Source organism: Cervus elaphus, chromosome 24, assembly GCF_910594005.1.
Source record: "Cervus elaphus chromosome 24, mCerEla1.1, whole genome shotgun sequence".
Classification (NCBI taxonomy): domain Eukaryota; kingdom Metazoa; phylum Chordata; class Mammalia; order Artiodactyla; family Cervidae; genus Cervus; species Cervus elaphus.
In genome coordinates, this window is record NC_057838.1 from 13,446,640 (window position 1) to 13,467,857 (window position 21,218).

Sequence of the window (21,218 nt, forward strand, 5' to 3'; positions counted from 1 at the left end):
ACCATCTGGCTTCCCTGGTGGCTCAGAGGTTAAAGCGTCTGCCTGCAATGCAGGAGACCTGGGTTCAATCCCTGGGTCGGGAAGATCCCCTGGAGAAGGAAATGGCAACCCACTCCAGTATTCTTGCCTGGAGACTCCCATGGATGGAGAAGCCTGGTGGGCTACAGTCCACAGGGTCGCAAAGAGTCGGATATGACTTAGCAACTTAACAAACTAACTAGTACCATCTGGCATTCAATCATGTTTAAATGGAAACAAAAATTAAAAAACGAAATAATGGAACAATGTATTTCCCGCGAGGAGAAATCATGACATCTCTAACATCTACTTAGCTTCAAATAATTAAAGAAACAACAACAAGAAAAAAAGAGAACCAGTAAAGACTGTTAACTGTGTTGTGATCATATAACTGCAGATTTACTTGCTTGTGCCCTTTATTACACACGTTATGTTCCTGGGCAATTTAACTAATATCGATGGAACTTTCGGGTCAATGAAATATTTAGGTGATTAAGTATGCTTTCACGTGACCTGTTGTTACCTAAGATATTCGTTTATCCAAAACAAAGGGGCTAACCTAAAAGAAGGAAAAAAAAAAAAAGGCGTTGGCTCCTCCTCCAGACCCCCCCCCCAACAGCAGGATGACAGGGAGGGACCGCGCCCTCCCCGGAGACGCTGTCCTCGCGGCGCCGCCGGCCGGCTGAAGCCTCCTCCTCGGAGGGGACCCCGTACCGCGGAGCCTTGGTGACTGCAAGGCGCCGCAGCCTCCCCGGGGGCCCATCCCCAGCCAGGTCGGGGCGGGACCGGGCGCCCGCCACAGCCACGTGTATGCGCGGCGCGGCGCATCCGCCGCTTTCCTAGGGATTACCGCCGCCCGCCGTGGCCGGGCCGAGCGCCTCTGAGGAGGCTTGTCCCAGCTCACTCGCCGTACCGCGCGGCCCCGCGGAGGGCAGGGCGCGCGGCCGACATGGGCGAGACCATGTCCCGGAGGCTCAAGTTGCAGCTGGGTGGGGACGCAGATATGGAAGATCGGGCGTTCCCCAACCCTTTCCCGGATTACGAGGCCGCCGCTGAGAGGCAGGCCGAAGAACCGCCATGTTCTCGCACCCCGCTCTCCCCCGAGGAGCTCGGCCTCCCTTTCCACAGCGATGGGAAGGTGAGTCGGTGATAGACTGCTACGCCCGGGAAGCACCGGGCCGGGAGGGGAGGGGCAGGGGCGCCAGCGGTGGTAGAGTCCAACTGCCGCCCCCTCGCCGGGCTGACGTCACCCGCCGGCGCCGCGCGGACGTCACGCTCCCGCGTCGCCTGGGTCAAGGCCTGACCCGGGGGACGCCAGGGGCGTGAGAGGCTCGGCATGAGGGGACCGGGCAGGGGGCCGGGCCGCGGTCCTGTCTGGGCGGCGTCGCCCTGGAATGCTGTGACCCTCTGTGCTATTAGTCTCTTTCCTCGTGGTAGGCGCCTCCTGGCTTCTCCTGCCAGTCCGCTAAAAAACAGTCACAACCTGAAAGGAGTGTGTTTTTTTTTTTTTTTTTATGGGAATGCTTAGGACTTCAAGCCAGGGAGACTGCGTGTCATATAGCCCTGAGAAACTGCCGGGAGAAGGCCGGGGAGGGAGTTAGGATATATTTAAGTTGGTAACAGAAGGCGCCGGGCAGTTTGCACGTCAAAGTTTTTTGCTAATTAAAGAAAATAGATAATCTCAAGTTAAGGAATTTACTGTGAATGATGCAGGAGTGTGGAGTTTTTGAAATCATTCCTGTCCTGTCCTGTGCATCTCAGCTATTTGAGGCCAGCATCCTGGTTTTCTTGATTTCTCACATGCCCCCGAGCTCCTCAGCACTGAGGCTGAGGGTGGGTGGGTGGTGGCATCTGCTGAATCGCAGACATTGTTTTCTGTTTTGGGAGCCCTCATTCACATTTGGAAGCCCCAAAACGCTGATGGCTGTGACATGCTTGTTTACTGATGTGGCAGGAAATGTTTCTTTCACAGTCCCTCTCTATGGTTGGAAATTCAACCATATGTGAGAGAATTTTCATGACTCTTTTTTTTTTTTTTTTTGTCCCGCTACTCTGGAAGGACATCTGAGATCAAACGAAAGTTCTTGTTGATATGTCGCTCCAGGTGTTAACTTCTGGATTAGGCCCATTGATAGACAATATAAGATTCTCTGGATCCTCTATCTTCTAACCTATTAGGATTCAGGAGATATTTCCCTTGTTGCATCTTCCCATACCTAGAATACACTGTTACTGTTATTGACGGCATACAGATCTCTATTTTTTGGATCAGTTGCTTTAAGTCACCATTACATTGGTTGGAGGCCTGGCTACACACTCTTAAGAGAGGACAGTCTTATAAAATAGACATAAGCAATTTGACTAGTAACCTTGAAAAAGTCATTGTAACTGAGAGACAAAAGCATAAGCAATTTGGAAACAACAAAAGTTATTAGTTTAATGAGTTGTAATCCAGTTGCAATAACCATTAAGTCCATAGGAGATCCAGCTGGAGAAGCCAGATCTTGGCAGGATCAGGCAGAGAGAAGAAGATAAATGTTTTATCTTTGTTTCCAAAGGCATACTTATCAACCTGTTGTAGGTCACAGCATAAGAGAAAAAAATTTACTGGAAAACAGATTCAAGTTAGTATGTTTTCTAAAGTCAAAGATAAAAATCATAATTCATCAGTTCATTTAGTTTCATGTAATTGATTCCTGTTGATCTGTATGAAGTAATCAGGTTTTCCATTAGTTTGTAATTTGTTACCCAGTTTAGTGGTGGTAAGGCTATCAGAAAGACATTTGTTTAAAAGTTCTTTTTATGAGTTTTCTTGAAATCTTCATTTTGTAAAGGCAGTATAAAATAATGATAGTCTCTGAAGGACAAAACTTGAAATAGCATAGTTAAAGGTTTGAGTTCAGTGTAATTAGGAAATTTGGATATTTTAGTATAATCACTAAAATTATGACTGGTAGCATTATATCAGGACATATCAGATGTTAAGGATTTCATATAAATTTTGGAATATCTGTGTTAATGATATTTATCCATACCTAAAGTTCACCTTCAATCATTTGACAGTGCTTTTGAATTAAAAAATGCCAAATAAACTTAATTTAACATTTGTCTCTGAGATGTTTTGGAGATGTTTCTTCGAAGCATTCATCCCCGAGTCAGCTAGAAGCTAAAACAGCTTAGTTAGATTTTGATATTTGGGAATTTTGTTAGAATTATAAACCACAGTATCATAGGTCACTGAAAGAATACTTATTCAACCAAAGTCATAAAACAATTAAAGGAAATCAAATAGAAATCACTTAAGGTTGCAGAAACTCACACAATTTATTATTAAAAAGGAGCATTTCTCCCAGAAATCAAATTCCACTCCTGCACTGGCTCACTTAACAAAATCCATTTAGTCAACTTGAATCTAAATTTAGATAATCCTGAATATGGATAAAACTTTTTCCTTTTTCTTTCCAAAATCTCTCAACACTTTCTGTGTTCAGCCTATCTCTCATTTTCCATCCAAATAAAATCAACTGGCTCATACATTCTCTTTCCTCAATAAAATGTAATTTCATTTTTCATATCTTCTTTCTGAAAACATACATTCTGTTTCTTACTGTATACTGAAAAGTTACTGTATCATTTCTCATAGCTTTTTAATTCCATGTTTAAATTAGAATCCTCAACTCTTAAAACCTTAATTTTAGTAAAGCTAAGAAGTAAGCAGTTCTGAACTGTCTTACATCGGCATTCTGTAGATTGGTGTGTAAACACCAGTGATAATTTCCAAAAACATTTGTTTTCTTATAGAGAACATCTCAGGTGATACCAAACATTTTCATTAATATTCCCAAATACTTTGTTTTTCTACTTAGTAATGTTGTACCCAGATCGCGGAATCCCACCAAACACCACAGGAGCCGCAGATCGATGCAAAAACAGTGAGGAACTTTATTACAAGCTCGAGCAGGGTCTCTCTTCACACAATGGCAAAGGAGCCCCCAGTGAAAGCGGCGAATCATTTTTATACTGTATAGCAGGGGAAGCGGGAAGGGATGCTTAAGGGGATTGGTTAATTCATACTGTGCAGCAGGGGAAGCGGGAAGGGAAGCTTAAGGGGATTGGTTAATTCTTCAACTAAGGATGTCTTGTTAGCTACTGATTGGTGGGTTAGAGTAAGGGGGGTGAGTTGGCTCGTTGAGTTTTTTTCTCTTTACATTTCGTTTTCTCTCCTTGGGAGGGGGTTTTACTCAAAATGGCGGTGCTATCCTAAAATGGAGTTGTTTGGGTTTCACATTTCACATTTCTCCCTCTTCTAGTTCCTATGGAAGGCCCAATCATGGGTCTTCCACAGAGTCAACTATATCATCTGTGGAGACAGTCGAATATTGAGATCTGAGTAACATTAGGTGGACGGTATTAAATCTATCTTTTACAAAGGACATAATTCTATTTAATATACAGGGACCTACAGTTAAGATTAATAACAGTAGAATGAGGGGTCCTAATAGAGAAGAAATCAGGGTGGTCAACCAAGGGGAAGTATAAACCAAGACTCGAACCATGATTGTTCATTTTCTCTTTCTTGCTTTCGCCTACTTAGGCCTTCTCTAACTTTCGGTAGCGATTTCTGTACTACTCTGAATGGTCAATATAAAAACAGCATTTTTCTCCTAGGGCTGCACATAGTCCTCCTTGTTGTAAGAATAGTAAATCTAAACCTCTTCTATTTTGTAACACTACCTCAGCCAGAGAACTTAAGGATTCTTGGACGTGGGAAATGGATTTTCAAGCTGTTCAATATCTTTATCTATGGCAGCCCTCAGTTGGTTATACTGCTTATTTTGGAGCATTAAGGCTGCAATTACACTTCCCATTCCTATACCCCTCAATCCCAACAGGACAGCTAAAGTTAGGGCAGTGACTGGTTCTCTTTTTACCCTATATTGATCTGGTGTCTCTAACCTTGGTTGCAGTTCTTCTTCTGAATAATAGTTTAGCCAGGGGATTAGATGGACTAGGACACAGAAATCTTGAGAGGTTTTTAGTGCCGCCTGATGGGCACATGGGGTTAGCCCAGCGGAGCAAGCCCACCATGCATTTTCTGGTGGGATGATCCACTGGTGGGTGGAATTAATGAGGTTGGTCATAGGAACTGTGTGATTACATAGGTGTTGATAAGTCTCAGGAATGGCCCCTATGTAGGTGCCTATACCCGTAATGGAGCCCACCGTCAGGCGGCCAGTACTAGGTTGTTGCTGCCATCTACAGGCTGAGATATCAGCAGCCACATTGAATCCTGAAGAAAAAGCAACTGCCTCATAGTAAGGAGGCCTAATAATATAGCAGAGCCAGCAACCATTTGTTAAGTCCGGACGAGAGGCATTAAAGGTAAGATATGCTGAAGAGATCATCTTTATAAGGGGGTCTGTAGGTGGAGACATGTCGGCTATGGGAGGAGTGTGTGGAGTAGGCCCAGTATCCCGACTTTGGTTCTGGGAGGGAGGTTTTGGGGTTACCACCTGTGAGGAAGGTTTTGGGGCTATCACCTGATTTGGTCCCAAAGCTACCTTGGGGGTCAAGTAGAGTGGTCCCATCTTTAATTTAAGTTCAAATCGGACTCCATTGTCAAACCCAGTCTTATAAAGACGTAGGCCCCAAGCTCGGCCTACATCCCACCTGGTAAGCTTTTTCCCTTTATCTGTGAACTTAATCTGTAATGGAAAACATTGTCCAGGTTTAGACGATATTCCTTGAGACCTGCATTTTGGGGTATTCTGGGGTAATTTTATCTGAATGAGGTCGTTGCCAGGATTGATGGGCCAAGGGACCGTTCCCGAGGTTTCGCATCCCCAAGCGGCGCAATAAAAAGAGTCAACTCCCCCACATTTTTCAATTTGGTTCTGATCTCTTCCTCCCCCTGGGCAGACATAGACAGGCACTTGTTCTAAATACTGTGGGCCCTTACCCTCACAGTTACGGATGAGTAAGCCGTAGGAGCCATGAGCAAAAAAGTTGGTCAATTGGCTGGGACCATGGAAGCTGTTATTGTCGGCCTCCAGGATGCACAAATCAAAGGTCAATACCGGCCACCATGTCCCTTTGGGGGCTACGTTGGAACTTGAATTAAGTATTTCTCCAGTCTCAGGGTTGTAGACCATCCAGGTCATGTTAACCGATGATGAGGATTGGCTGAGGTAATGCCCTGGAAGGCTGCCCAGAGTACAAAGTACCTTAAAAGGGAGATGCTTCTTTGGGGCGTTTCCGGAGTTTTAGCTTGAGTGGATTGTCTGGATGTTTGGAGACTCTCCATTGTGGCAGAACCTCGTGGAGGTCGGTGAAAGGATCAGCAGGCCTCACATGCGAGAAGTGGACCCATGTTGAGATACCATCTACCTTGAGGGCCATTGGTGTGACTAGGATGACAGAGTAGGGTCCTTTACAGCGTGGTTCGAGGGTGCCTGAGTGGTGTCTCCGCACATAGACCTAATCTCCTGGCTGAAAACGATGCGGTTCAGGCGGTGGCTTGGTGAGGTATAGGGCTTCTAGCCATTTTCAAATGTCCTTGTGCACCCGTTGGAGGAGTCGGAGGGAGGAAAATAGAGCATCAACAGGTAAGTCAGCTATTAAGTCAGTCTTTAAACTAGGTACAATAGGGGGAGGTCTCCCGAACATAATTTCAAAGGGGGTTAACCCCAACATGTAAGGTGAGTTCCGCACCCGGAACAAGCAAAGGGGAGGAGCGCCACCCAGTCCCCGCCAGTCTCTAGGGTTAATTTGGTCAAGGTCTCTTTTAAAGTTCTGTTCATTCTTTCTACTTGCCCTGAACTCTGGGGTCGATAGGCACAATGTAATTTCCAATTTGTCCCCAGAACCGCCGCCAGTCCCTGACTTACCTTGGAGACAAAGGCAGGACCGTTATCGGAACCTACCTGTGCAGGGAATCTGAACCGTGGCGGGATCTCTTCTAAGAGTTTTTTTGTTACTACCTGGGCTGTCTCCTTTTTTGTTGGGTAGGCCTCTACCCATCCAGAAAAAGTATCAATGAAGACTAGCAGGTATCTATATCCATATTGTCCCGGTTTTAACCTCAGTAAAGTCTACTTCCCAGTAGGCTCCAGGGCGTGTTCCCCTTTCTCTGGCTCCTTTAGTTGCTCCTGAAGTCTTTGTTGGGTTTGTTAGCAGGCAAGCCTTACAGTCTGAGGCAATTTTCTCTATTTTCGCCCAGTAGTCTTTGATGACAATCTTTGCAGTTCTGACGAGATCCTGCATTTTTTTTTGCCCCTAAATGGGTTGCATTATGAATTTTCCTGAGCAGTTCTGTCCCCAGTTGTTCAGGTAGGATAGGCGCTGACTTAGCGTCTTTCCACCAACCATTTTTAAATTGTGTCATAGGTAAGGAGTTAATCCATTCTCTATCTGTTTCACTGTATTCGGGGTTATCGGGTAGAGTCATGGTCCCTGGATCAGGGAGTCAGACTGCCAAAACCGGGGTAACAGATGCTAGAGCAGCTTCCTTGGCCGAAAGATCAGCCAGTCGATTGCCCCTTGCCACGGGGGAGTCGCCTCTTTGGTGGCCTGGGCAGTGGACTATGGCCAGTTTCTTGGGCAGCCAAAGGGCTTGTAGAAGCTCAAGAATTGTCTCTTTATTTTTTATAGTCTTTCCTTCAGCCGTCAGGAGTCCTCTCTCTCTATAGATGGCCCCGTGTATGTGCGCTGTGGCAAAGGCGCATATCTGCTGTCAGTATAAATGGTCAGTTTTTTTTCTCTACCTCTTTTGAGTGCTTCAGTCAATGCTATAAGTTCGGCTTTTTGGGCCGAAGTCCCATGGGCCAAAGGGGCAGCCCATATAACTTCTGTCTCAGTGGTCACGGCCGCACCCGCATACCTTTGTCCATTTTGTACGAAGCTGCTCCCATCCGCGTACCAAGTCAGTTCAGCATCTGGAAGGGGGACGTCTTTCAGATCAGCTCGGATCCCACATACCTGAGCCAGGATGTCAGCACAGTCATGTAGTGGAGCGTCCAGGTCTGGATCCGGCTGGAGTGAGGCTGGGTTTAAGGTAGTTGGCGGCTGAAAAATGATCTTGGTAGGGTTTAGTAGTAGTCCCTGGTAATGGGTCAGTCTAGCGTTACTGATCCATCGATCTGGAGGTTGTCTCAATATACCCTCTATGGCATGTGGGGTTGTTATTTGCAGTTCTTGTCCCAGGGTTAATTTGCCAGCGTCTTTTACTAACAAGGCCACACCAGCCACCATACGCAAGCAGGGGGGCCATCCACTAGCCACTGGGTCCAGTTTTTTTGAAAGATATGCCACTGGTCTTTTCCAAGGTCCCAGTTTCTGGAGTAACATCCCTTTGGCTACCCCTCTGTTCTCATCTACATAGAGAAGGAAGGGCTTAGTGACGTCAGGTAGACCTAGGGCAGGGGCTGACAGGAGGGCTGCCTTAATGTCCTGGAAGGCTTTATCCATTTCCTCTGTCCGGGCAAATGGTATAGTCTCTTTTGTTGCCTGGTATAGTGGTTTTGCCATTTCAGCAAAACCTGGGATCCATAATCTACAGAATCCAGCAGACCCCAGAAATTCTCTAATTCCGCGTTGACTCTGGGGCTTAGGGATCTTTAACACGGTCTCTTTTCTAGCTTTGGACAGCCACCGCTGTCCTTCTTTTAATATGTATTCTAGGTAATGAACCTCTTGTCTGCCAATTTGTGCTTTCTTTGCAGAGGCCCGATATCCCAGCTCACCTAAAGTATACAGCAAGTCTCTGGTTGCCTCCAGACAGGTTTGTTGGGATTCTGTGGCCAACAAAAGGTTGTCCACATACTGTAGCAAGGTAACCCGTGGGTGTTGGATACGGTACTCACCCAGGTCCTCATGTAATGCTTCGTCGAAGATCGTGGACGAGTTCTTGAATCCTTGTGGTAGTCTTGTCCAAGTTAGTTGCCCATGAATGCCTTCCTCTGGATCTGATCATTCGAAGGCGAAAATATTCTGGCTTTTGGGTGCCAGGGGGAGGCTTAAAAAAGCATCTTTTAAGTCCAGTACTGTATACCACTGGTGATTGGAGTTCAAAGAGCTCAAAAGAGTATAGGGGTTTGGTCCTATGGGGTGGATGTCCATCACCCGTTGGTTAACTTGTCTCAAATCCTGCACTGGCCTGTAGTCATTGGACCCCGGCTTTCTGACTGGGAGAAGGGGGGTATTCCAGTTGGATTGGCATGGGCTTAAGATGCCCTGAGCCAACAGCCTGCGTATGTGAGGGCGAATACCGCTTTGTGCCTCTTGTGGCATCTGATATTGCTTGACTCTGACGGCCTCTGCTCCTGGTTTTAACTCAATATAGATTGGGTGCCGATGTTTGGCTAAGCCTGGACCTCCGGTTTCTGCTCAGGCTTGTGGGTATTCATTAAGCCACTGATGCATATCAGCCTCAGGGGCTACTTCGGAGGGGCCTTGGTGTAATCTGTACTCATCTTCTATTTGCATGGTTAGAACTTGTACAGGCCGGGTCCGTAACATTCACCCCGTCAGGTGAGAAATGGATCTGGGCTCCTATTTTAGTTAGCAAGTCTCGGCCAAGCAGTGGGTAGGGGCAGTCTGGTATGACCATGAAAGAGTGGGATACCCAGCCCGTGCTCAGATCTAGGTTTCTTCGGGTAGTCCATGAATATTTTTTCATACCAGTGGCCCCCTGCACCCATGAAGTCTTTGAAGAGAGTTTTCCCCGTGGGTCAAGCAGGACAGAATGTTCAGCCCCAGTGTCCACTAAAAACTCAATTGGGGTCCCCTCCACTTTTAAGGTTACCCTGGGCTCGGGGAGGGGTTCCGGGCCCTGTCTCCCCTAGTCGCTCAGGTCCCCCAGAGCCAAAACGTTGGTTCCTTGTTTGAACTTTTTAAGGCAATCCTTAACCCAGTGTCCTTTTTTACAATATGCACACTGGTTCCGTCCTAACTTTGGTTTTCCCTGGGGGTTAGGTTTCAGCTTACCTTCTGCCAGTTGTCTCAATCTCTTCTCTCGTTCGTCCGGCTGGGCGCTGGTGGCGGCCAGGAGAATGCGAGCCATATTTCGGGTCTGCCGGTCGGCGGCTCTAGTCTGCTTCTCTTCAGGTGTCTCTTGGTTATTATAAACTTTCTCTGCTACTGCCATCAGATCTTGAATAGATCTTTCACCTAATCTATCTATCTTCTGTAACTTCTTCCTTATATCTGGGGCTGACTGATTAATAAAATGCATCATTAAAGCTGACCTAGTATCCTCCGCCTCAGGGTCCATGGGAGTGTACTGACGGAATGCGTCCATCAGTCTCTCCAGGAACGCCGCAGGACTTTCTTCTCTCCCTTGCTGTACATTACCTACCTTAGCCAAATTAGTGGGCCTGCGAGCGGCCGCTTTGAGACCCCCCAACAGAGTCTGGCGGTAGACCCGGAGCCGCTCCTTACCTTCTGCCGTGTTACAGTCCCACTGTGGCCTAGACAAAGGGAAGGAAGAGTTAATCGTCGCAGGGTTAGCCGTGGGTTGCCCATTATCTCCTGGCACCAGTTTCCGTGCCTCTAGCTGGATCCTTTCTCTTTCTTCTGTGGTGAATAATATCTGGAGTAGCTGCTGACAATCGTCCCACATAGGTTGATGAGTGAACAGAACAGTTTCTAACAAATTAATAAGCTCTTTAGGTCTCTCTGAAGATGGGGCGTTCTGGGTCCTCCAATTGTATAAATCACTAGTAGAAAAGGGCCAATATTGAAGGGGCTGATTTCCATCAGCATCAGGGGGACCCAGAGCCCTGAGAGGAAGAATAGCTGCTGAAGTAGAGTCGGCAGGCCCCCCGGGGGAGGCGGCCCTACGATTTCGCGTGTTCATTGCAGGTCCTCCCCCAGCCGCTTCTGGAGAAGGTTGGGGAAGTGGGGGTTCGGGCTGAATAGGAGGAGGGAGAGAATATGGTGGAGGTGTGATAAGGAGATCAAGAAGAGTCGAATCTTCCTGTAAAACAGGGGCAGAGGGGGCAGCAGGAGGCTTTTTCTTTTCTTCAGCCACTAGGATCTCCGTGGCTGCTGCTGCCTGTGGAGGTAAAAAGGGTTGGATCCAAGGGGTTGGGCTGACTATTAAATCTTCCCAAACCAGAATATATGGGACCTGGTCTGGATGTCCGCTTCGAGGTCTGAGGATGATTTCTCGGACTCTCCGGACAGTCCTTAAGTTGAAAGTCCCATCAGGAGGGGACTACAATCAGCCTACATTAAAGCTGGGCCATTCAGCATTGCAAAAGATAACCATCTGAGATTTTTTAATTTCGACACTCAGATTATGAGCTTGAGCTCTAACTTCTTTGAAATGGTCAGTTATTAAGGTAAGCGGAGAGCATCCAGATTGGGCCTGTCCCATCGTCGGTCAGTCACACAATGAACAAACAAGACGACACACCAGACAAGCAACAGAGCGTGCAATTCCGAGAACAAAAGGTACAGAGTATATCAGGTGTATATCAGATGTGTGTGTGTGTATATATGGGACTACTGAGTGGGAACTGGAAGACGTCGCTTCCTGCTCCCTGCTGGAGACTATATCGGCGTCCACCGAGGTTTAAGTCCAGCTACAGAGCGGGGCCCCCTTACAGATACAGGTGCAGCTGCTGCTCCTGCTTACCGGCCGTTCGTCCTCTGAAGCGCGGGTCCTGGAGGGTCCAGGGGATCCCGGACGAGCCCCCAAAATGTTGTACCCGGATCGCGGAACCCCGCCAAACACCACAGGAGCCGAGGATCGATGCAAAAACAGTGAGGAACTTTATTACAAGCTCGAGCAGGGACTCTCTTCACACAACAGTGAAGGAGCCCCCAGTGAAAGCGGTGAATCATTTTTATACTGTATAGCAGGGGAAGCGGGAAGGGAAGCTTAAGGGGATTGGTTAATTCATACTGTGCAGCAGGGGAAGCGGGAAGGGAAGCTTAAGGGGATTGGTTAATTCATACTGTGCAGCAGGGGAAGCGGGAAGGGAAGCTTAAGGGGATTGGTTAATTCTTCAACTAAGGATGTCTTGTTAGCTACTGATTGGTGGGTTAGAGTAAGGGGGGGTGAGGGACTTTCCTGTCCTCCCCTGATTGGCTCGTTGAGTTTCTTTCTCTTTAAATTTCATTTTCTCTCCTCCGGAGGGGGTTTTACTCAAAATGGCGGTGCTATCCTAAAATGGAGTCATTTGGGTTTCATATTTCACAGTAATTGATGTCTCAGTATCTTTTAGCTATTTAATAATTTTTCATCACATCAGTTAACATAACTCCAGAACTTTTAAGTTATCAAATATCTGGAAAGATCATTTTAAGCAGTCACTTCTAAAAGATAAGAGTTTTAACTCTAAGATTCTTATTTACATTCACTTTGAAGTTTCATTATATCAAGTTATTTTCTTACAAGAGATCTAGTAAAGTCTTGTTTATTAAACCTAGGTAAAATAATCTTAACAGCATGTCTTCTTTTAATTAGATTAATAATCTTAAACCTTAATATCAGGTATCAACTTAATATTGACTATTTCTCAGTTCATGTGAACCTGAAAGTCATCATGGCCAGTTTCTTTAAAAGTAAGAGCTTTTTATGAAGATTAGATAGAACTCTTTTTAAATCAAATTCTAATAATACTTTTTTAGAAGGAGATATTTCATATGTATAATGTGGACACAGACATAAATAGGCAAACTCAAGATCTTCTTGCTGGAATGGGGACCCCTTCCAGGGCTCGAAAGTGGGCTCTTGTCTAACACTCGGAAATGTCTGAGGAGACACATTTGCTGACAAAGCAAGAGATTTTACTGGGAAGGGGCACCCGGGTGGAGAACAGTAGGGTAGGGGAACCCAGGAGAACTGCTCTGCCACTTGGCTGGAAGTCTCGGGTTTTATGTTGATGGGATTAGTTTCTGGGTTGTCATTGCTCAGCCAAGATGGATGCCAGAGAGGAGGGTTGTGGGAGGAGGTCAGACACGTGGTGTCTTTTTTTGACCTTTCCCCAACTCTTTGGGTTGGTGGTGGCTTATTAGTTCCGTGTTCCTTACCAGGATCTCCTGTCTTAAAACAACTCATGCAAATGGTTACTAGGGTGCCTGGCCAGAGTGGGCGGTTTCAGTCAGTGTGCTTCCCCTAACAATCTCATGGCTTCATTGAAAAGCTTGTCTAAGAATCAGGTATTACCATATAAAGTTACTAGTTTACCAACAGTTGGAATACATTAACGTTGCTTGCTGAGTTAATTAAGGCTTACTATCTGTAAGGTTTGGCTGAAGAAACAATCTCAGCAGTTTGGATTTAAAACTGCCATATTTTTTCCCTTGGTTTCAGATCTTGCCGGCGGCTTGAGCTAATTCAGGTCTTTAAGGCCTACATTTACATTTCTGTTTTTTTAGACATTTGTGAAACAAAAACAGTTGCTTAGTTTCACAACTTTAGAGTTTAACTTATTATGCTCTCAAAGGTTTGTATAAGGCATTTAGCAAAGACCTTTCTGAGTTTATAAATTAAAAGCAAAATCACTATTTTTATTTTCATTAGCCCTTGCATGTTAGTACCCAGTTTTACTAATTTCGTATGGCTTAGGTAACTGTTGTGGGGAGGAAGCCAATTCTGACTCCATGTTGGAACTGTTTCTTTGACTTGGTTTTCATTGCTTTAATCATACTTAATAGCCTGCCTCAGAGGACATTCCCCCTCTGCTTGAATATAAACTAAAATGCTTTTGTTCAGCTCATCCCTACCTGCCTATGAATGGCTACCAAAAAAAAAGAAGAGATTAACACACCCTTTTCCAAAGGGTGGCTCTTCCTGGAGACTAAAGTCCCTTTCACTTCCTCACTGACTCTGTTTTGACTATTGACTTTAGTTCCTCATTGCTTCTCTCTCTCTGGCTCTATAAAAGAACCTGGCATCCAGACCTCCACAAGATGGTTGTTTTGAGGAGCTAAAAGTCTTCTGGCTTTCCAAATAAATTTTTTTCCTTGCCTCAACACCTCATCTCTTGCATTCATCGGCCTGTCCTGCGGCAAGTACAGTGAGCTTGGACCGAGTAACAAACTATTGGTTTCCTCAGTTGTCTATCCCACGGTATAATTAAATGAGAGCTGTAACCGCCTTATACAAAGCCAAATTAATTATACCAATTTTATATACTTTTATCTAAATTCAACCAACTTTTATACCTTTAACTTTAGTTTTCATTAGGATCTAAACAGTAAACTTTCGTCCTAGAGGAAGGGTTTTAGAAGGTTTTTTTTCTTTTCCCTGTCCAATTACCTACTTTTATATAAAAAGCTCTGGGATTCCCAGAGTGTGGTTTAAGCCAAGGAGTTCTGGTCCTTTGGCCTAACTGTCCCAAATAATTATTGGTCAGATATCTCTGTAAATTTTCCTAGCCTATTAAATATTAAGTTAAAACTTTTATAAATAAAACAGACTTGATTGGCTTTAAAGATGGGGATTAGTAGGAGGTCTCTTTGGGCCCATTTAATCTTAGATAGTGTAGTAATATCAAATCTTGTTTTCATCACATGAAAGTCTATTTTATTTACCCAATTTCAAATAACCATCCAAAGATTTCTTTATTCACTTGCAGTAACTCCTTTTTAAAAAAATTCTTCTTGTTGTTCAGTTGCTTAGTCGTGTCTGACTTGTTGTGACCCCATGGACTGCAGTATACCAGGCTTCCCTGTCCTTCACCATCTCCTGGAGTTTGCTCACTCATGTCCATTGAGTTGGTGATGTCATCCAACAGTCTCATCCTCTGTCATCCCCTTCTCCTCCCATCTTCAATCTTTCCCAGCATTTCCCAACCAGTCCATTGTTCCATATTTGTATGGATCACAACAAACTGTGGAAAATTCTGAAAGAGATGGGAATACCAGACCACCTCACCTGCCTCCTGAGAAACCTGTATGCAGGTCAGGAAGCAACAGTTAGAACTGGACATGGAACAACAGACTGGTTCCAAATTAGGAAAGGAGCATGTCAAGGCTGTATATTGTCACCCTACTTATTTAACTTATATGCAGAGTACATCATGAGAAATGCCATGCTGGATGAAGCACAAGCTGGAATCAAGATTGCCAGGAGAAATATCAATAACCTCAGATATGCAGATGACTGCACCCTTATGGCAGAAAGCAAAGAAGAACTAAAGAGCCTCTTGATGAAAGTGAAAGAGGAGAGTGAAAAAGGTGACTTCAAACTCAACATTCAGAAAACTAAGATCATGGCATCCAGCCCCATCACTTCATGGCAAATAGATGGTAAAACAATGGAAACAGAGACTATTTTTGGGGGCTCCAAAATCACTGCGGATGGTGACTGCAGCCATGAATTAAAAGACGCTTGCTCCTTGGAAGAAAACCTGTGACCAGCCTAGACAGCACATTAAAAAGCAGAGACATTACTTTGTCAGCAAAGGTCCATCTAGTCAAAGCTGTGGTTTTTCCAGTGGTCATGTATGGATGTGAGAGTTGGATTATATAGAAAGCTGAGCACTGAAAAATTGATGCTTTTGAACTGTGGTGTTGGAGAAGACTCTTGAGAGTCCCTTGGACTGCAAGGAAATCCAACTAGTCCATCCTAAAGGAAATCAGTATCATTGGAAGGACTGAAGCTGAAACTCCAGTACTTTGACCACCTGATGCAAAGAATTGACTCACTGAAGAAGACCCTGATGCTGGGAAAGATTGAATGTGGGAGAAGGGGACAACAAAGGATGAGATGGTTGGATGGCATCACCGACTCGATGGACATGAATTTGAGCAAGCTCCAGGAGTTGGTGATGGACAGGGAGGCCTGGTGTGCTGCAGTCCATGGGGTCACAAAGAGTTGGACATGACTGAGCGACTGAATTGAACTGAACTGATGGTTCCATATCCGGTTGTAATTGTTGCTTCTTGACCTGCATACAGGTTTCACAGGAGACAGGTAAGGTGGTCTGGTAGTCTCATCTCTTTAAGAATTTTCCACAGTTTGTTGTGATCTACACAATCAAAGGCCTTAGTGTAGTCAGTTAAGCAGAAGTAAGTGTTTTTATGAAATTTTCTAGCTTTTTCTAAGATCCAACAGATACTGGCAATTTAATCTCTGGTTCCTCTGTCTTTTCTAAATCCAACTTGTACATCTTATACAAGTTGAAAAATGAAATGAAAAAATTCTACTTTGGAAATAATATCTAGACTTTCCTTCCAAGTTTTTCCTATTGATTTTATAATGCTCTTATTAGCGTCTGTAAGATGTATTGAGGGAAAATAAAGGCTACAAGGGTTATAAATGAAGCTGGTTAGTTTTTCTAGTTTCTTCTAGACAAAAGAAATTCTCAGGTTAAATATTAGATGTTTTCCTCACTTTTAATATGATTTTTGTTTTATAGGTACCAACAAAACAGCTGTTTACAATGAGAGTACCCCAAATTTGTTAATCTGCTAGTTTCTCTAATTTTAAAAGGATCCATTATTTGGCCACCAATAAATTATATCTCAGTAGATATTCAAACCATGCAAAAAGACCTGGGGTCAAACCCAAGTCTCTTGTGTCTCTAGCATTGGCAGGCGGATTCTTTACCACTGGTGCCCCCTGGGAAGTTCAACCTCTTATAGGCCAAACACAAACAAACACAGAACAATCTAGGATGATCAGGTAGAACATTTACATCTCAAAGACACAGAGAAATAAGAGTTTCCCCCTAGAAGGCCTTTGTTTAAGGTTTTACCAAGCTGGCTTTTAATGTAATAAAAGAGTCCCATCAATTTTTAGGGTGAGATTTCCTTTAGGGCTTCCCTGCTGGCTCAGAGGGTAAAGCATCTGCCTTCAATGCGGGAGACCTGGGTTCGATCCCTGGGTGGGGAGATACCCTGGAGAAGGAAATGGCAACCCACTCCAGTACTCTTGCCTGGAAAACCCCATGGATGAAGCCTGGTGGGCTACAGTGCATGGAGTCTCAAAGAGTCGGACATGATTGAGTGACTTCACTTCACTTCACTTCCCTGGTGGCTCAAATGGTGAAGACTCTGCCTGCAATCTAGGAGATCTGGGTTTGATCCCTGGGTCAGGAACATCCTCTGGAGAAGGGAATGGTTACCTACTCTAGTATTGTTGCCTGGAGAATTTGTCGGAGAGAGGACCCTGGCAGGCTACCATCCATGGGGTCGCAAAATGTCAGACATGACTGAGCAACTAACACTTTCACCTTCCTTTAGTATAATTTCTCCAACTATAGTGTATTTTCTCTAGTTAACTAGATACTTGGCCAGAATGAACTCTGTAGATACTGTCCTTGAATCTGGGGTGTTAGTTGGAGATTGACTTTCTGATACCCATTGTTTTGCTTTTGAGAGATTCTCTTTCCCATTTTAAGTTGACTATGTCAGAGATAAAATTACTAGTGAAATTATGTGGTGGGCCTGTGTGTGACTTGTGAGCCTCATTCCTCCGGGAGTCACCCCTGAGTTGTTTTAGCTCATCGTATGTGTCTCAGAGTCTATCTCTGGTAGTCTGAGACCAGTGTGGTTGCTCAGATTGCTGAATGGCCAGTTCTTATTTGTGACCCCCAGGCAAGCAAGTGTTTTAATGAGTGACTTTCCCTGTGGGACCACTGCACAGTATGAGGACTCAGCCTCAACCACCTCCATAAATTTCTTAGTCACCTGAGGAAACCATAACTACCTGGGAGAAGTTTTGTCCCTTTTGTTTGAAGCAAAGCTCTCATGGAATATCTTCACTTTTATTCCGACAAATTCTGTTAAGGCAGCCGAACTGAGGAAGAGCATCAAGTCAGGCTCTGACTTTACTACTCAGGACAGACCACTCAGCCTCCTACCTCAGAGCAGCCTCGGTGTCTTTCCTTTGAGCTGCCATGTATTCCTTGGTATCTTTCAACCATCCCCCCATCCAGTACCTTTCCACTGGGTGGGGCTTTCCCTGATATCTTTCAGCCAGTGTCCCCAGTGTCTTTCAACTGGGCAGGTATGCCTTGGTGACTTTCAGCCAAGCCCCAACTAGTATCTAGACCCCCAGTATCTTTCAACTGAGAAGGGACAGGTACCTGCTATACCCCACCAAATAAAACTCAGGATCATCAACCAGTACGGGAGATCTGAGAACCAGGAGAGACTCACTGAAATCTGTCCAGACTCCAGAGGAAGCGAATGGGCAAAAGGGGCCTCTGTTGGTACCAAGACTCTGGATCCTTGTAGAGTTTAGGCAGAGGAGAGGAATCTGCTTTGGGTCCTGTTGCATTGGTCACCAAAACTGTTGACTAAGAAAAAATAGTCAGAACCTGAAGGTGGGGTGTGTTTTATTTTGTAGGAATGTTTAGGATTTCAAGCCCAGGAGGCAGCATCTTAGGTAGCCATGAGAAACAGCTTCAAGGAAGCATGGAAAGGAATCGGGATGCATAGAAGTTTGTAACAACGGGGGTAGGTAGTCTGAACGTCAAAGATTATTACTAAGTAAGAAAAACCAGATATCAAGTTAAGGAATTTACTGCTCTACTATGTTTGGGAACATGTAAGAGTCTGGGATTTTTGAAGTCATTCCTTTTATATGCATCTCAGTTCTCTGGGGCCAGCATCCTGTGTTTTTGATTTCTCATATTCCCCTGGGCTCCTCAGCAATCACACTGGGGTTGGGGGTGGGTGGCGGCATCTGTTTCATCACAGGCATTGTTTTCGCTTTTGAGAGCCCTCATGCACATTTGGAGGCCCTCGCTGATGGCTGTGGCATTTTTGTTTACTGATATGGAAGGAAATATTTCATTTCACTTGCCTTTGAAATGCGCTCTTTCAGGGTGCTTGGAATTGTGGGCCAGCGCTGGGGTGTCTATTGTGTGCAGATTTGTTCACCTTTGAGGGCCCACCTCCACAGCTGCAAAAGTTACCTGCTGACCACCTGGTGGTACTGTTCCTGTGTCCCAAGTTTATCATCAGGCCTGGTCCTGGCTCTGCAGTGTTGGAATTAATGGCTTGGGAACAGCAGCCAAAAGTTATTGTTCATACGGGTCGCTTTGATGGGTCTGGTCTGTGCACCCAGGAGGTGGAAGTGGGATATCTGGGAACAAACTAACTTGGTAGCGGAAAAGTGAGCAGGAAGGAACATGGGAATATTGGCACTCAGCTGTTGTTGGGTTTGGTAAAACCACAAGTTCACTGGTTAGGTTATTGCTTCTCCACTGATCTCCAACTCCCACTTTACCTCCCTGGCTGCCCAAATATTTTGTATTTGAAAGGGTATGAGTTCACCCAAATTAAGGCAGTTTTGAAAGTGCTATTACTGGTCTGAATGTGGAATCTTAGGCAAGTGACTGCTCTAAACTCTCTTTTCTTGTATGTAATTAAAAACTGGAGAACAATTCCTGATTCACAGGAATGTAGTGACTAAATTAAAGTGCTCAGTCACTAAGTCATGTCCAGCTCTTTGCGACCCTATGGATTCTAGCCACCAGGCTCCTCTCTCCATGGGACTTTCCAGGCAAGAATACTGGAGTGGGTTGACATTTCCTCCTCCAGATTGAGTTAAAGTATCAATATATAAAATGGTCTGTCAGACTACCTTATGTGGCACCTAGTAAGCCCCTGATAGATAGATACATTGTCTTTCTTCCTCTTGAAAATTTGTGCTCATGGTTTAGAATTCATATGTTAATAATTATTTTTCTCTAGATTTCTCTTGTTTTTACATACTTTCTGTTATATTTGTGATTTAGTATTCAAATCCTTTGTAATAAAAATACATGTCTGGCACACATTTAAAAAAATCTGTCTTTCATACACATTACCATTGCTATCTCAATAGTATATTTAAGGACTAAATACTATTTTAAGAGTAAGGATGCTGCTGCAGTTTAAAGATATATGACAGGAACTTCTGACCATCATTTGAGTCTCCCTGAGAACAGTAAAGAGTTGGGAACAGTTGAGTTTCATTTTCTACTGCAGAAAAAGAGGTAAACACTGCTTCTGAAATTGCATGTTTTTCTTTTTAACCTTTATATCTGGTAAACATAATTTTGACCTCAACCACATGCCAGACTGGCTTAAGTAAATGGAAATTAAACTAAACAAATAACTAATGGGGCTTGTGGGGACCCATGCCAGCAGTTGTTGTTACACACTACAGGAAAGGGGAAGTGTTCTTTCATGTTCTTGACATGAAAATGAGGGCCCATTAGAAGGATTTATGATTTTAAGAGGTAGAAATGAAGCTGAATGGGACCCTACGGTCCCCCCTTGTCTGCCCCTGCCCGTGTCCTCAGTTCAGCTTTTGTCTGTGAAAAACTTTACCCAAAGAATAAGTTGAATCAGAAAAGTGAGGAAATGCAGAAGCAAAGGAAAGCAATCAAATAGGACAAAATAATAAAGGTTTGGTCATTAAGCACAGTCAAGGGCCTTTAGTTCCTCCTCAAGGGCTATGCATAATATTCTGAGCCATATCCTGTGAGCTTCCCCACCAGGTGGAAGAAGGTAACCACAGGATGACCAGGCTGTATCCGTGAAATAAGCTCCCACAACTCTGAGAACTGGCCTCAAAGAAATGGGAACAAACCGACCCTGGAACTGAAGACAAAGTATACTTAAAACAATCAAGATGATGCTGATCGGGCAACTACATGACCAACTTCAAGATGATTATGGGAATTGACTGCCGTTTCTGCACACCGTTCCTCCTTCCACTTATACCCCCCTGAAATTCGCCTTTAAAAGCTCTAACCCATTGGTTGTCAGTGGGGAAGTCAGCCTTTGGCTTTGAGTTCCACCAGCCATCCCCCTGGTTTGCCCTCCTCCAAAATAAAGCAGACTTTCCTTTCCACCAACCTTGCTTCTCAGGTGTTGGTTTTAGAGAGGCCAGCAGCAGGACCCCACGTTTGGTAACACAAAAAATACTTAGATTTAGGGAAATTGTAAAGTTGAAGATTAAGTTCCACTGTCTTCTGTAAAGATAGATTACAATTGACAGATTATTACTTTTTTAATCCTTAGAATATTAAGGATGTAGTTAAAACAGAAGTTGTCAGCTGTACATTTGTTTTGATAGAGACATGAAGCTTCATGAAAATGAGGGTGTTATGGCTTGAATTGTGTCTCCCCAAAAGATGAAGTCCTAAGCCCTGGAACTTCAGAATGTGACATTTGGAAACAAGGTTATGTTAGATGTAATTAATTAAGGTCATACTGGAATAGGGTAGGCTCTCAATCCAATATAG

The 21,218-nt window shown here is 44.5% G+C and overlaps 1 protein-coding gene across 1 annotated transcript in view; it reads left to right on the forward strand.

Annotated features, from left to right (window-relative positions):
* The first annotated feature begins 692 nt into the window (after positions 1 to 692).
* LANCL2 (LanC like 2) overlaps positions 693 to 21,218 on the forward strand; it is a 108,542-nt gene continuing 88,016 nt past the window's right edge. The window contains exon 1 of the mRNA XM_043885722.1: positions 693 to 1,156. Coding sequence (XP_043741657.1) covers positions 968 to 1,156 — 189 coding nt within the window. The 5' untranslated portion in view covers positions 693 to 967. The remainder of the gene's footprint in view (positions 1,157 to 21,218) is intronic.